Raw genomic sequence first — 18,054 nt, forward strand, 5'->3', positions numbered from 1 at the left:
ACAGAATTTCACGCAGTATTCCCTGCATCAAGCCCATAATTTCATTGAGCTAGAGCATATCTTTTAGAAAGACATCCAGTTTTGATTTCAATCTACCACATCCCTAAGTAAGCTGTTCTAACAATCAATTACCCTGTAAGAATTTTGCACTTTATTTCAAGTCTGAATACATTTAGCTTCAACTTCCAGTTCTTGATCTGAGCCTTCACTAGACAAGAAAAAGGCTGGGAGGTCTACAAGAATAATGTTCCTAGCCTAGCCAGGGAGGAGGGTTTCTATTATATAGCCTTTGATTACCCCTATAGCAGAACAGAGGTGCTTCAAAACTTAAGTGTCTTTTTGCCGTTAATGTCATGCTGTTTTGTAGTAGTGATGCAGCTTGCAGCTCAGACGTTAAGAGGTAACAATATATTAAATTGGGGAAGGGATGCCTGGAGTGAAAGACACCTTGGATTTGCAAGAGAACAAGAAAGAGCCATACTGATCCCTAAAGCAATAAAAGTAAACATCAAAATATAGAAGAGACATGTAACACTAGCCAGTTCAGTGTGGAGAAGGAGCTTCCTGTGGGACACAAAAAGTCATTTAATTTTATGTAGGCTGCTTGTCTAAGTCCCTGGAGCCTGTGCTGTAATAAACCAGTCAAAAATGCATGAACGGGCACAATGCCATTTAGTAGATGGGCATGAGGACGGAAGTAAGAGACCATCTCTGATTGTATTCGTTCCTAACATTTTTCTACTGCTGAAAATTTCTGCCCAGCTATTCCTCTCTAGATTATACGCATGCTGACCATCACTGCTCAAGCACCTGACAAGACTGGCTTTCAGAAACATGAAACATTGCCTCTGCAGCTGGGCTGTGGAGAACAGAAGTGCATGCTGCACGGGGAGGAGTGAGGAATGGGAAATGTAAGGTTCTCTAGTCTCCTTCTTCAACACTCACCACGGTGGCCTACAGCGTTGCTCCCCAACTGCCTTTTTGCTAAATACTGTGAAGTACCATTTTCCCTTAGTTTCCACGTATAAAGGCAACAAGCCACTTCTGAGGCCTGTTAGAAAGTTACCCCGATTCATTGGTAACTGATACAGGGAGGAAACACTAAACCAGCAGAGGTCTTTGGTTCAACAAAGCCCTACTCTAGCTCCCTCCAAACTCTGCTTCCTAGGTGCCTCTAACACCCATATCCCTCACACATCACTTTGTCAGCGATTTCTGCTAACAATGCCCCCAAGCCCTGCATAGAGCAAGCAGCAAAGCAGAGGCAAAGGACAGCTATGCAAATGGAGGTTGAGAGAGGGCATTTTGGCAATTTAATCACCATAGTCAGATGAGACCAGAGAGAGGGAAGCAGGGGTTGGCACACAGAGCAATATCCTCACCCCTGTTCCAGGCCCATAAAGGGGTCTCAGCACAAGAAATGAGGAAGACTGATAGAACGGTGACTTCCTGAGGACCCCTCCATAAGCCCTGGGGTCTGGAGAGGCATGACCTTTGCAGGACTGGACGGACCATAAAAATGTTTAGGGGTAATTAATGCTCATAACTCAAAAACTTAAGAGCCCTTTAAAACTAGCAGTTATGCTCAAGCGATTCTAACAGTAAAGGGTGATCACCAGGCCTTTTCATGGGTTAAGTCAGTGAGAAGTTAATGCTGCTTGCCCAAGTTTAGGTTCCACAGAAGTGGAGCAAACATATAGTGAAAATGATTCAAGGGACATATTCTTAACTTTAATTCTGGCAGTATATACAAAGCAGTGGGCAGGATAAGGAAACTTAAAGAACATAAATATGGAAGTTTACTTTACCCCCTTGTCTTCCCATACTAGTGTGTCACAATCCCTACTCCCTAATTTTAGTCTAAGCACTTGATAGACCTAGATTCAGGCATGAACAAACAGCCTATCTTGTCTTAAATAAACCTTCATACTTAACCAGAACTGGAAAACACCATAGCTAATATACATCAGATGTGAAGAAATCCCACTGTAGCTCTCTGTTGCCAAGAGGTGAGGAACAGGTGAAGAGTTAAATACTTAATTACACTTGAATTTTAGAAGAGTTAGATTCCTCATCATTCTTACAAGTGGAAACAGAACTCAGAGTAAACAGAAAATATATTCTAAAACAAAGTACAGTATAATACCAAGGAGTGAAACTTCTGAAACCTTCTCTTATAATCTTAAAGACTTACTTGTGTGTTAAAATGGGAGGTGTATTTGATCCAGATGTAGGCTTCACCCACAGCATGCTAACAAAGCACTACATCCAGACATAGATACTCCATTTAATGAGTGGAGATGAGTGTCAAACAGGAACAAAAACCTAAGTGGTGCAGCAAGTAAACAAACTTAGATTCAGAGTGTCCAAGGCCACAAGGGACCATTGTGATGATCTAGTCTGACCTTCTGTATAACACCTGCCGAAGAAGTTTCCCCCAAAAAATTCCTACACTGTAGCTTTAAGAAAAAAACATCCAATCTTGATTTCAAAATAGTCAGTGATGAAGAATCCACCATGACCATTAGTAAATTATACTCATGGTCAATTACTCTCACCATTAAAAAGTTACCTTATTTCCAGTTTGTGTCTCTCAACTTCCAGCCATTGGATCAGGTTATACTTCTCTCTGCTACATTCAAGAGCCTGTTATCAAATTTGTTCCCCACAGAGATACTTACGGACTGTAATCATGTCACCCCTTAAGTTCTTACATTCCACTGCACACAGAACATCAATTCTATTGCAACATTTTAAACCTCTGTAATCTTCATTCACAGACTTTAAAGGAATTAATATTTTTAAGGTAAGGGAAGAGAAATATTTTGGGACCTACTTGATATAAATTAGCATTTACTCTTCTCAGAAACCTTGCTCTCCATTGGCCTTCCCAATTTTGTCCTCTGCTGGCTCTGCACTGTGGTCACAAGCGCACTGAAGAAGGATCTCTTGGCTTCTTCTATAGCTGTAACGCAAAACTCCTTATTCTATAGCTTGTTCAAAGTCTTAGATGTTTTCTAACACCAGCACTTGAATATGCTCTACTGTAGTAAAAGCAACATACTCTCTCTAGGATGTGGAAGAGCCACTTAGGTGTCAGGGCATCAAATGTGGGATGCAACCACTCCCTACTATTTGAGAAAGAGCATGCCGAATTGGCATCCTGAAGTTACGGACAGTAGCCAATCAGGACAGCTGCCCTTGCTAACACTGCTAGATCTTTCAATAGTCTTCAGTATTACCAACTATGACTGGCCAGTTGTTAAGGCTAGCAGGAGTTAGAATGGATGAAGATAATCATTGTTTCTTATCATTCCAGTCACATCCTAGAGAGAGCTAACAGGATACTGCCTTTTCTCTTCAAGGTCCTTGGCTGTGGAGTTGAACAGGGTGCAAAATTATCAGTCTTAGCTTGCTTTGTAAACATGAAACAAACAATCATCAACATGTTGGACGACAATTGTTTCAAGTCCTTTAAGACCCAGGTGGTGCCTTACCTTACCAAACATCTAGCAGAGAGACAGCAAGCCATAGGTGTGGTTTAAGAAAGCTCTGGATAAGAAGAATTATGCTGTCAAAGCGAAGCATTTTCAGGAAGTGGTAATAGATTGTTTCCTCATTGGAAAGAGCCTGATCACCTACTATCTAAAGTGGTTTACCATCTTGTGGTTTGGTATATGTAGTTGTGGTATATATAGTTTCCTCATCCATCCTTAAAAGCTTTGATGCACTGGAAGATTAAGTAGTATTAACTCTCTAACATTTTTGCCTTCCAAAATCTGAGAGGGATGATCTGTGGAGCATGCTTTCAGAAGTCTTAAAAAAGCAACACTCCAATGTGGAAACTACAGAACACGATCCACCAAAAAAGAAAATCAACCTTCTGAAGGTGGCATCTGACTCAGACGATGAAAACGAACATGTGTCAGTCCGAATTGCTTTGGATCGTTATCAAGTAGAACCTGTCATCAGCATAGAAGCATGTGCTCTGGAATGGTGGTTGAAGCATGAAGGAACATATGAATCTTTAGTGCATCTGGCACAGAAATATCTTGTGACTCCATCTACAACAGTGCCATGAGAACACTTGTTCTCGCTTTCAGGTGACACTGTGAACAAGAAGCGGGCAGCATTATCTCCTGCCAATGTAAACAAACTTGTTTGTCTGAACGATTGGCAGACACACGAAATAGGACTGATTGGACTTGTGAGCGCTAAAGTTTTATAGTGTTTTATTTTTGAATGCATTTTTTTTTACATAATTCTACATTTGTAAGTTCAACTTTCACGATAAGGAGATTGCACTACAGTACTTGTATTAGGTGAATACTATTTCCTTTATGACAGTGCAAATATTTGTAATAAAAAATATAAAGTGAGCTCTGTACATTTTTTATTCTCTGTTATAACGGAAATACATTTGAAAATGTAGAAAACATCAAAAATATTTAAATAAATGGTATTCTATTATTGTTTAACAATTTTTTCAATCACTTGACAGCCCTGTTGCAAACCAATGTAGACCTTGGAGCAGTCTATATTCAAAGTGGTACTAATATAACTATCTGTTAGCGGTTGGATTTTTTTAAAACCAATAGTCATACCAGTCCCAGTACAAGATTGGACACTGCTATACCAGTATATTATATATATAAAGCCTCCTACTAGTAGCTATCCCCTTTCCCATACAGGAATAGCTATATTGGTATAAAGCACATTTAGACCAATAACTACATCCACACTAGGGAGGTTTGTACCATTTTATCCATAGCCATCTAATTATACATGTAAAGAGGAAGTAGTACGACTTTCTAGTGCAGAAGAGGTCTTCGTCTTTGACAGAATGAAACAGCAGAGAGGTGTGAACTATTCCAGCTTCTCTTTAAAAGATGTTTGTTATGAAGCTCAATGAAAACACTTATTGGGCCAAAACTGTCAACTTAGATGCATGATTGTGTGTGAATTAAACATAGTCATTAATCTTATTTATTCTACCTAACAGGCAGTAATACCACTCGGCACCCTAACACCACCCTGCATTGTTCTTCTTACTGCATATCTTAAATGAGACAGACAAGTAACTCCTATCTCACTTATACTGTCATGGCAGTGGAGTTACACTGGTTTAAGTGAAAGCAGAAATCAGGAACTAAATGTTTAGCTGATACAGAAAGGCCATATTCAATCCTAAATTTCTGTGTAACTCTACTACTGTAATCAATGGCAGATCTGAAGTAGATTGAGAGTAGTCAAATGCTAAGATTTGTAGCTATAGCTAACAGAACATGATAAAAAGGATATTAGTTCCTTTCCACAGAATGAATTGATACTAGAATTAGTGTAGTTAATCCTCATTGTAAGCATTTTGTATTATTAAACCAAGAGACAAATTGGTGGAATTTCAGTGCCCAGACCAATGGGCACTAAGGACTTGATACACTCATGATCAGCATTTCACTGTAAATTAAAAACACTGAGCCCCTAATCCCAGACAGCATCCAATCTCTGCCAAGCAGCAACAGCAGTTAGAGAATTTTTACAGTTTGCCTGCCCAGGAAATTTTCCAACAAGTTATGCCACGTGACACCATGAGGAATAGAATGAACATTTTTTTGAAGCGACTTCATTGACTGCTATACCGTAACTCCTCACTTAACGTCATCCCATTGTTACGTCGCTGATCAATTAGAGAACATGCTTGTTTAAAGCTGCGCAATGCTCCCTTGTTTGGCAGCCGCCTGCTTTGTCCACCGCTTGCAGGAAGAACGGCCCATTGGAGCAAGCTTGGACGGGGGGGTTGGAACCAGGGTGAGCTGGCAGCCCCCATAAGTTCCTGTGCCACAGCCACCCAACAGGCTATCAACTGACTGGCCATTCAGGTGTCCCACACTCCACTGCCATGTGCTGCTCCTGTCCTCCGCCGTGGAGCTGCTCCTGGGAGCCTCCTGCTTGCTGTTCAGGGGGTGGGAGTGGGGGAAAAGGGGTGCTGATGTCAGGGTGTCCCTCTCCCCCCCACTCCTGTACCCCATCTCCACGCGCGGGACAGGACAGGGCTCAGGACGGAGGGAGCTTTCTGGCAGCCGCTGCTGTCTCAACTTGTTGATCTACTTAAGAAGGCAGTGTACTTAAGAGTGGGGCTGGCCTACTTAGAGGGGCAATGCATGTCTCTTTTTGTCTCACACATAGAGGCCTGGTCTACACTGAGTGCGGGGCGAGCTAAGTTGGTCTAAGTTACACAACTTCAGCTATGAAAATAGTGTAGCTGAAGTTGATGTATTTAGATCTACTTACCGTGGTGTCTTCACTGGTAGGTTGACTGTTGCCGCTCCCACGTCGACTCCACCTACGCTTCTCACTCCGGTGGAGTACTGGAGTCAACGGGAGAGTGCTCACCAGTCGATTTATCGTGTCTTCACTAGACATGATAATCAACCCCGCTGGATCGATCGCTCCAGAGGTATGTGTAGAGATGCTCCCCCTCCGTCCCCCAACACACACACACCCTCCCACCCTCAGCACTTTGGAAAGTAGAGGGAGTGGTGCGCTCCAGCGGACAGTGTGGGTACATCTGCCTGGGTTCAGTTTCTGCAAGGAATGTTTGCGGCCACTGCCATGCCTCCATTGGGTCTTCTTCCTCCATTCCTGCTGCCTTGTAGAGTGTGAGGCTACATTAACAACATGTTAACCCTTGAGAACTCAGCTGAGTGCTAATTCATCATTTAGCAGCAAGGCATTCTCTGGGAAATATCCCACCTTCTGACTCCACCAACTCAGTCATCATAGCTGTGTATAATATTAAATTGTTTGTTTAAAACATATAGTGTGTGTGTGTGTGTGTGTGTGTATATATATATATAATGTCTTTTGCCTGGTGAAAAAAATTTCCCTAGAACTTTACCCCTCCCCTACAATTTACATAAATTATTATGGGGAAATTGGATTTTGCTGAAAGTAGCATTTTTCAGGAACTCAACTACGACGTTAAGTGAGGAGTTACTGTACCAAATTCAGAGGGAAAACATTTACTAAAATATGTATCTTTATTCAAATAAGGTTATGTTCTTCACTTTCAAAACAGGTGGACAACCTTTTCAGTGTTACAGTAATTATACATCAATACAAGTCAAAGTCTCTCAAATAGGAAACAGTCAATTTAAATAACCGTTATTTTGCATTTTGCTTAAAGGGCTCAGATGTCTTGTGCTGAGATTCTCTTTCCATTTCCATGTGCCATTTATCATGCTACACTCAATTTTAAGACTCAGACCAGGCTAATTTGCCCCTTAAACTGTTAAAATTAGATTCCAAGTTTTTTCATCTCTCTAAGATTCAATTCCTGTTTGAAAAAAGCAAGTGTGTTTGTACACAACATTGCAGTACTTAGTGGCACTAATGAAACAGTATTTTAGCTAACAAGATAGTCTGACGAAAAAGCCACAGTTTAAAGTCATGGTAGGAATGAGAGTAAAGTCAAGTAACTACCAAGATGTTTTATACTTTCCATCTCTCCAGCAAGTAGCAAGGATAACCCATGAATTGTTTCATTGCCAGAATTAGATGCGATCACCTTTTGAAAGGTGCACATTTTGGGCCTTCTGTTTCCACAGAAGTCAATGGCAAACTGCTATTGTTTCCTGTGGGATCAGGTCCATCCGCAGCATCAATGCATTTTAATTTAACATGAGAGTGTAGATAATTTTAGATAGTGAGCTAATTCAGAAACTGCAAAAGTTTCCCCCAGTGTTTTCCTCTTCCCAACACAAGATACAATACCATTGGTTGCTTCAACATTTTAATTTTCAAATTGAATAAATCATAGTTGAGAGATTCACAAAATGGAGAAACAAGAAGGTATTAATTGGAAGATATCTTTAAGAACTGTACATTATTTTACCAAATGTAGGACCATATGAGATCTATTCTTTCAGCAGAACATACAAACTATTTATCTATCATGAAAGTGGTAGATTGTTTGTTTGACCATGTTCCAGCGCCAGAGGTGAAAGAAATAATACTGTGCATTGTTGTAAAGATAATGAACTACAGTACAACGATCTGATAAAACACTGGCATTTTCTTCATTAATTTAGTTTAGTCCAAGGCATCTGTAAATACTTACTGGTGTGAGAGAAGAGAGCAGATTAATTGCTGCCTTGTGTTATTCTAGGCTGTAGCAAGGGTTCTGCCACTGACTTGTCTTTATCTATGTAGATCAGTGCGGGGCAGTAGTTTCTCCTATCACTGATGCAAACAAAGCCTTCCCATAATTTATAAATGGCATAGTTTGATAAATTTACTTGTGTATCACATACTTTAGCTATACAAATAGGTGTGGAATGGATCTAATCACACTTTATTGGTATAGCATAGATATCCACATTTATATGATAGTTTAATTTTTAAAGTAACAAAAATATATTGCATAGATTTATTATTTCTCAAATTCTCAGGGACAATACTAACCAATAGCTTTTCATGACATTGAAATTGACAGCATGTGTAGCCTCCTCCAAAGGAGTCAAAATTACATACATTAAGTTCTTGACAATTTCTGCAGGTATTGAGACAAACACATTCTGTAATTAAAAAAAGAACAGTCCCAACATTCAGTTTTCATCATGTGCCTTGCAGAAACTTAGAAATACCTTAACTCTGTAGGAGAGCTACTCAAGAACAGATTACTATGGATATGTAAACAAAGTAGCGTGAATCCTTTTCTTATTACTAATTTGAGCATCTGTTCCACTTTGTCTCTGAAGCAAAATGTTCACATGATAAGCAATGTTAAACAATCTTCAAATCCATCAGACTGAACACTTAGTTAACTCACACAATACTGGTTCAGTAAGAGTTGCTGGACTAACAGCAAAACACATCTGCGACTACGGCTTGTGAGGAAGTAGGAAACGTGTACACAAAACTTCTAGTTTTCAACACTTACTATGTAAAATATTAACCAGAGTCTCCACTGCGATATTTCTATTAGATTCATGAAACAACTTACAAAAATAAAAGCATTTGTCAATTTAAATATGCCCTCATCTCAATTGGAGTTTAAGAAATATCAGCAATATTATCTCTTTGTCAGAAAGGTTCCATTAACTATTTTACAGAATTACGGTCAGTCATGAAACTACTATAACCTTAACAATCCCCACACAACTGCTTAAAGGACCTCTACTCTATTAGAATGTATTGTTTTCTCTCATTGTCTCGTAAGACACAAGTCTTTGTTTGCTTGTTCTGCATAGAGAGAGCCTTTGTTCTACACTTCAGCAGCTAATAGTCAGACTGTGATTAAAGGCCTTTGGCTTTGAGGGTTCACAAATTACCAAGTTATTTCTACAAACTCTTGTGAAATTTAGATCTACAAGCCACTAAACCATTGCCAAACTGAAATCCAAATGGCAAATAAAATATTTATAACAATGTTTTTTTCTCAAAATTAGAGGAATGCAATTTTTTTTTATTTAAAAGAAATCTCACGTCAGGATGCTTAAATATATTTTTCTGCACAAATCATTGGACGTGAAATACTCAGCAACAGCGACTGGCCCTCTATGCCCCAATTCTCTACCTTGGAAACATATTGATAAAACAATAGGAATACCATGGTCAAGTCCCAGTATCTACCAGAAACGTTTAAAAAAAAAAAAAAAGAAAAAGATCCACAGTTTTCCTTTGTACTTGCTCCATTGCTCTAAAGGCTGTTTTTAACCACAGTATTAACGTTTTAAACAAGAACTTATTGTTTAGCAAAAATTCAATAATTTACAATATTGAAGCATTTTAAACACTAGAATTTCCCTCATTTACAGACTTATGTAATATTCTGTGTATACATACAGCAGGCATATACACACAAAAGGAACAGATCATCAAAAGAACTTTTTAGCTGCTGCTTCTTGCTGACTCCTAAAAAGGTAAAAAGAAAAAAAGCAGGAGATGATGCAAAAAACTTAGTACATTTCATTAGGTGAGAAGGCTACTCATATAAGCAATATTGTTTTGTTTTGTTTTTTTTTTCCAATAAAGCTTCAATTACATTGCAAGCATGGCACGATCAGGGACATTAATCAGACTGGTTAACAGAATATTCAACCCAAAATTTAGGTTTTATTAAAAAAAAAAACAAAAAAAAAACAACCCAACTTCCTCTGCCAAAAACAAAACAAAACGTTTTAGAAAACCAAGCCCAATACATAAAAAAAGTTTTAATTAGCGTATTTTGAGAAAGTTTAACTGAAATAGTTAAAAAAACTCAAACATGGCAGAGGAATCTAACAATGTAGCACTGTGCTAAGGGATATACACATCAAAAGAGGAAAGCTGACTATGCTATTTTAACTTGTCAGCCTGGAAAAAAATCGATAGTGTGTGCAAATATATAATAAAAATTTTTTAAAAAATCTAACTTAATAATACAAGTTTGTTTTGACTACAATGATTAATATGATCGTGTCACTTTAACTGTACTTAAAATTAGAACTTTTAAATAAAGATATTTAGCAATCTTTTAAAGAGTAACTTACCTATACATGATATAACCGATGAATAACACTGTTTGAACTGCTACAAAAATGAAGAAGTGAGTTGTAGATAGGCATGATGGAAATGGTGGCAATTCTGGACACTTTGGTTTCTCATTTGATGGCTAGAAAGCAAAAATTTGTTAAGATAATGCAGAAAGATGCCAACTGAATTTTTAAGACTGCTATTTTAAAAAACAACAACATTTTCAAAAGAAAGTTGCACATATGTGTTTACAGAAAGAACAGGGGAAAGTGAAGGAGTGTGTGGGTAGGAGACTCAAGATGTAACTTTATTTTAATTTTTATTTTTGTGTACAAGAGCTGAGCAGATTGAAGTTACTTGGAGGCTGGGAGTACAAGGATATGTTTAGTTAAGCACCTCAGACATAATAATTAAAAAATAATTTCTTGCAGGTCTTGTAAGCCATTTGAGCGCAACAGTGGTGAAGGGGCCTTGAATTATCAAATCTGGATCGTAGTTGGGAAGTTCCGATGGCCTGAGCTCTATGCAAAATAGACACTCTCCAAGTTAAAGCACATCATGCTTAGACTTTCCTTGCAGCAATAGAGGCAGCTGGGAAGTCTGCAAATGATGTTAATACTGAAGGACATGCTGAAGCCAGTTACTTATGGTCTTAGAAACTGGTGAAAAGAAAAATAATGTGCCACTGTTAGGGGAACACATCAGGTTGTGGGACAAAAGGTGCTAACCTTTTCTTTCAGTTTTCCAGAAAGTCCAAGTGTTTTTGCTTTGTAAATACAGAAATGAAATATGGCATGGCCAAAAAATATCTGAGATGTATTCATACTCTGAATGCATCTCAGGCCTGTTACCAAAGACAGAACAGGCCTATTACGGATGGAGCTCTGCTAAAAATACATTAGATGGACAAATAGGAAGTCATTTGAATCAATGTTCCCAGCTTACAAAGAAAACATTGCATAATTCAAAAAAACAAAAACACCACCACCACCACCACCACACACGCACGCACCCCACCAAGACTGAGTGATTCCACAGGTAACAAATTCCAGGCTATTGTATAGGTAAATATTCAAACGACCATATTAAAGCAACTAACATGCAGTATTTGAAGGCAATTCCCACATAGCTTCTTACAGCCGGGGTTTTTAAACGATGGCAGCCCTTGCTTTGTAAATATGATAAAAATAGTGTATGTGCCCCCCATGCACATACAGGTACCTCTATAATAAAAAGGGTTTTCTAATTATTATAAGTCTAATAAGTATTAGCTATGACAATTGCCGTAGGTCCTCTTCATGCAATTTACACTAGAATTTTTATTTTTTTCAGTCTGAGGAATTATCTTCTGAATGGTCACACATTTATTTTTGATCAGATTCTGAACGTTTGTGTTTGAGTGTGCATTTACCACAACAGCAAACATTGAGAACTGTGCATGCTCAAAGGGGCAGTTGTGCATTTAACTGGCCATTTATATTAATACAAGATTTGCATACACATAATAAACGTGATTTCAAGTTAAGGCAGTTAAAAATATCATGCTTTTTATGCCTATCTGATCAAAACACTGATCATGTAGTTAAGGCAAAACAGTTTCAGTAGAGCAGCTTAATGAAAGATTAATTGTTCAGTAAATTACATGCTGACTTTTCCCAACATTTCACTAAGCCATATGCTGAATTTCTGCAGCCATTCTTTACACTAGTAGTACACAAATTACCATATTTCGCTGTACTAAATGCTCGATGTCCCTCTTTACTATATGAAGATGCTCTTTGATGTCATTGAAGTGCTGAGTTGTTTCATAGAGTCCTCCGGCAGAGCCAGGGTGCTGAACTCCACTGACCAACCTCAGAGTGTCACCCATGGAATTTCTGAAAACAAAAAGACGACTTGTTTCAGCATAAGGCAGTTCCTGAAAAATTCCCTCTTGCATACATGCTATATTTATAACCTATTAAGATTAGTTTCAATTTAACATCTTACAAACAAAAGGTAGGACACTTTTTTTTTTATAGCTTCCATGAATACCTGTGAAGCACTTTGTTTTTCAAAATACCTATTTTTAAACTTGCATTGAGCAGAAGAATCATAATTTTGTAGAGTGCAACATGTCCCAAAGTTACAGTAAAAGCAAAATCAGCTCTATGGTGAATATTCTTTTGCTAAGCATCTGCTTTGCTTATTTTTTGATGAAGTCTCAAAGAAATGTTTTGAATCTGTGGATCTGACCAAGGCTTTAGGATAAACATGGTATAATGCTATCTTTTAAGGAAACTAAAAGCTGTTCCAAAAAAAAAAAAAAATAATAATGCAGTCATGTAAGAAATAAAGAAGAGGCTTTAGGGATAAGAAAAGATTTAGGGCCATTCATGTTCCATGATTACCTTTCACATGAGAAACTCATTTCCCCATATACACTGCTGTAATACTTAATACTGTGTTCACATGAATTCATTTTGTTGTTACAACAAATCAAATTAAATCCACAAAAAGTTGAAACTCCATAACTAATATAAACTAATCAATGAAGAAAACATACATGCTCCTCTATCAATATGTTCATATAATTTTTCCCTATTGTGATGCTTCTTTTCAGTTGCAAAGAGGATTAAAGTCTACAGCTAAAACATTTATCATGTGAATGTTAATCCCTTCATTATTAAACAGAATAATCAAAATTTATATCTTGGATTTAATTTACTTTAAACTTTACATTTTGTTCAGACAAAACAGTTTGACAACTATCTGACTGTAAAGCCTTAACTCTTCATCCAATGGCCTGTGACTCAACTTCTATCTAAAAAAAACTCAAGTCATCTCGCTTGGACGTTTACCATTGTTGTACTGCAGTTACCAATGCGTATAATTACACTAGAAAGACTGTTAAACCATTTTTATATATTCTTTAAAATTCAGAATAGGATTATGTTCCTTGTAAGAGCTAGAGGTGAAAGCAAAAATCAAGTTTTGCTGCCAGTGTTTGATCATCTATAAATGTAATGGTTAATTTAAGTAATTATAATTAATAGTTATAATACAAATTAAAACGTTAAACAACCCTTAACTTTTGCATTAATTACCAGTCACATCGTTAAACTATAATTTCAAGATCAGTCTTTTTATTTTTGCAATTCTGTAAGGGGAAAAAGTATAAGTATCCAAAAGGTAACAGGACAATGCATCATACATATCTACAAGCACTACACCACAAATATACTGTTTATCACTCAGATTCTGTGAGTGGTTTTGATTGTAGTAGTGTATGTATTGTTAAACCACAGCTCACTAGGGGTTTCTCCCTTCATTGTGATTGCAGTAAAGTGTATTTAGATCATTTAGTGGGGAGGATTCTTAACTTGATCAGTACTGTATATCCTGGGCTAACACTCATCTCAGTTTTACCCCAGACATAACCAGTACTGAGTTAATAAGAAGCACTCAAGTTATTTAATTACTAACCATACTGTTATAATATTTAGATGTGACTAGCCTAAAAATCTATTTGTTTCTTTCAGTTACTAAAATGGAAATATTCTTCTTTTCATGAGTTGACAATTAGATTTTCATCTGTTTCTTGAATTTGGTTACTATCCTGTTTCTTTATGAGGCTCAGGGGAAAAAAAAAACAAAAAACAAAAAACAAAAAACCCCAACCAATACAACATGGTAGACTTTCATTCATTATTAGGTATATTTCTCCTTGGTACAGCTTTTCAAGAATTCTACTCTTCTTCTCCACTAGCCTTCTTAAATGACAAAACCCAGGAATTCCCTTTTCATTTCAGGTCTCTCGCAAAAAGATAAAATAATATCTTAACACAAGACGTATCTCTCTCCACATTACTCTGTTTAAAAGCTATTAAAGAAAAAGTGAGTTAAGAATAGTTACAGTCTGCTCTTCCTGGTTAAATTTCAAATTTAGAACGGATAATTCCAGGAGATTTACCAGGAGATTTACTTCACAATAAGCAAAATATTGTCAGTCATAAGTTACTGCATGACTTTTGGTATTTGCCAAAAATAAGTTCCCATTCTGAACACAATTCAAAATGTACATGAGAAAAAGGGATTTACCCTTTGAAGCCATTTTTCTTCTGCCAGCCACTGTTAACAACACTAGCCAAAGTGGCCCTACAAACAACTCTCAATCTTTATTTTTCCTCTTCATCAATCAGAAAAATAACTAGGCTTGGCAGAATTTGATTTTTTTAAAAATAATTTTGAGAGATAATATCAGTGTTTATTTTTAAAGCATTTTTATTTTTAATCTGTTTAAGTGTTCACAGTTGAGGGAAATTATGATCAGGCAAAAGAGGTGACAATTATTTAATGACAGCAGATGTTGAGATTTGAACAGTTAAAGCTTTATAGCTATTAAAACACAAATCATCTCAAAATATACAAATGCTTAAATCAAACTGCAATAAGTTCTCAAGCAGCAGTTCTCACTTAGCCTATATGGAAATTTCGATCATCATTGATGGAAATATTTTTTCACCAGTTTGGGTGAGGGGGAGAGGGAGGAGGATGTGGGGTGTGTGTGTAAAATTGTCATTTACAGAGATTTACCTAAAAAAAATCTAATCCTTCCAAGCCTAAATAAAACTTTGAATGTGACACAAACTGTATACATGCTAAGTAAGATTAGTGAACTTTTCATCCAATGTTTCCTCTGTGCCCCCAACCCTCAGTTTTCTTTTTACCATCACTGTGTCAGAAGTCAATTTGTGAAAGCAGGCCTTTGTTTGAATTACTTTTACAAGTCTTTTATCTGGAACAGACTGCATAAATTTGAGAAATAATTTTGTTTGTAATCTAAGCCATGCAAGCTATATTCAATAGCTATAGTGACCTCCACCTAATAAACGCTTGTTATAATGAAATCTGTACAAATACAGTACATTGATTTTTATAATCATTTCTGTCCATTATATATGGGATGACTTTACGGGAGCAGGTATTCTAAATCTCTAAACCAACCACTGACTTTTAGCACTAAGAATACATGATGAGGTAAGATTAAAAAAAGTAAATTAACTATGATCCATTTTTGTTATTAAAAGAAAATATTAAGTTCTCTAAATAAATGTGGGCCATGTCAAATTTAAATTATGTTGCTCCTTCAAAGACAACATGCTGTTTGTTTCTATTGTCTACATTGGCAAGGATTCTTCTGTAATCAGATGATTAAGAAATCTGCAAATCTTGACATGAAAATTACTTTGACAATAAGTCCTTTTCCTCCAGGGATGACCAATAAAGCAGCAGTGGGCTGTTCATTTTTGTTATTTCCTTATCTATAACATAAGACACTTCTTTAATCTAAGCAGAAAATATTAAGATGTTACGCAAATGCATACCTAATAAGTAGTCACTGAAAGGGCAGACTACCAATGTTAACAAGAAAATCTAATTTACTTGCTTGGCATAAGGATTGGTCAAGAATATTAAAATAAAAGCTTTCCTAGAAGAACAAGACTGAAAATGGAAGTACTCTAATCTTCGTTTTACAAACAACCTGACCTGCTTAGATGAATTACAAGATGTTTCCCTTGAACTATTAATACTGGCAAAATACAATTGTTTATAATTATAGCATAAAGTTGTCTGCAAAATTTTTACAGAAGATAATTAATGTTTTAACTTTTGTGAATACAAAGTTAAAGGAATTAAATTATACAACTGTGAAAAATTTTGAATACAACGTACAAACATGCCTTTCAGAAAATTCCCAATATTAAAATCCATTAGTTTTATTAATACTTAAGCTACAAGCCACTACCAAAGAACAAAGTGATAATTTATGTTTACAAAAGGTTCAAATAAGAGTAGCTGTGTGCCAATATACAACTTTGAGCAGAGACTTTTAAACATGTATTATTTGGGTGTCTCTCAATCTCGCCTGTTGAACTGTTCCACTCTTTATAAATAGTAATTGGAGTAGGGACTTTAACTTGGGTCCCTCACATCCTAGGTAAGTGCCCTAACAGTCTATAGAGTAATTCTGACTCTCTTTTCCTGGCACAGAGACAACTGTAATTCACAGTAGCAATTCATTGTCATTCATGACACTGAACCAGGGCTTTGGAGCTGTGCTCTGGCTCTGCTCCAGCTCCAGGCAAAATCCTGCAGCTCCTCCACTGCTCCGCACTCCAGCTCCGGGCTCCACTCCAAAGCCCCACATTGAACAGTCACTGGACCAGAGAAAGACAATGACTGTGGCGTAGGAGTTAAGTCTCCCACATCCTAGGTGAGTGCTCTAAGTTCAAGTCCCTACCCAATGAGCGTTTTTGTTTTTTTTTTAAAAAAAGAAGAACATCTTCAACAGAACAGACTGAGAAAGATCCATATCAGAATATCTCATAGCCCAATGGCTAGGATGACTGCCCCCCCACCCCGGTGAGGGAGACCAAGTTTTAAATCCCTTTGCCACATCAGGCAGAGGGGAAGAAATAGAACCTCAGCCTCCCAAAACCCAGGTGAGTACCTTACCGACTGGGATAAAGGTTATAAAGAAGGTGGTTGTCCTCCTCTGCCATTTTCTGGATCTAGTCCTCCTTTGCTTTTGACATTTTGTTCTGAAATTTTTGTGTTCTGATTTTTTTGGTTCAGTCAAAACTATTAGTCAAACTCAAGGCAAATAGTTTTGAGTTGATCAAAACCGTATTTTTCAGAAAATAAACTATTTGCCAAAATATTTTTGCCCTGCTCTACCTCTGTCATTAACTGTGCTACATAAAAGACACTTTGGTGTATTAATTGATAGATCCATTTTTTACAATGACTTGCCACATTCATTTCTAAAATGATACATATCTGAACAAGTTAAATGAATACAAACAAACACATACATGCTAAGATGTGCAATATATCTATTTTGAAGTGCGGTTACTGAAAGGCAAATGATTTTTTGCCTGCAAGATTGTTAAATGTTTCTCCTGCCAAAAATCCAGGAGATTGTATTAACATGTTTCTTACAATGACATGACACATGAAGAACTCAGGAAATCTGAAGTTACAGTTAACATTTCTGTATTTAATGTGCAGCTTGGCATCAGATATTGTACAAGAACACTATGATTAGAGGTAATTACAGTTGATATTTTCTTAACTTTTTGCATTATAAACACAGTACACAGTTTAGTTTTCTTCTAGAGGATTTCTTTGTAGATTAGGCCAGCATTTTCAGAAGGCTCCAGTGCATAGAACTGGAGCCAGGTTTTAAAGAGTTAAGATAAATTTTTCCAGAAGTGCTCAACACCCAGAAGCTCTGACTCACAGGAGGCACTGGACTATTTTGAAAATCCAGCCCCAGCTGAGAGCACTCAGTGTGTTCCCTCTAATGTGCACACCTGTGCGGCCGCACAGGAATCTATCAAGGACTGCACACCTGATGAGAAGAGCCATGTAGCCACAGAGGCCTGGAGAGGTGAGAGGTGTGTGTGTGTGTGGGGAGAATAGGGGGAGTTTGGGGCATCTCTCCCGTGGCTCTGGTCCGGGGACTGCTGCAGCAGGGAGAGGGCGGGGGGGGGG

At 37.3% G+C, this 18,054-nt stretch overlaps 1 protein-coding gene across 1 annotated transcript in view; it reads right to left on the bottom strand.

The window, feature by feature from the left end:
* Nucleotides 1-7,021: 7,021 nt before the first annotated feature.
* The window catches only part of LMAN1 (lectin, mannose binding 1), a 35,321-nt gene continuing 24,288 nt past the window's right edge, over nt 7,022-18,054 (bottom strand). The window contains exons 11-13 of the mRNA XM_032776170.2: nt 12,239-12,392; nt 10,533-10,654; nt 7,022-9,915 (exon numbers count right to left, since the gene is read on the bottom strand). Of these exons, the coding sequence (XP_032632061.1) occupies nt 9,879-9,915; nt 10,533-10,654; nt 12,239-12,392 (313 nt within the window). The 3' untranslated portion in view covers nt 7,022-9,878. The remainder of the gene's footprint in view (nt 9,916-10,532; nt 10,655-12,238; nt 12,393-18,054) is intronic.

Source organism: Chelonoidis abingdonii, chromosome 6, assembly GCF_003597395.2.
Source record: "Chelonoidis abingdonii isolate Lonesome George chromosome 6, CheloAbing_2.0, whole genome shotgun sequence".
Taxonomy (NCBI): Eukaryota; Metazoa; Chordata; order Testudines; family Testudinidae; genus Chelonoidis; species Chelonoidis abingdonii.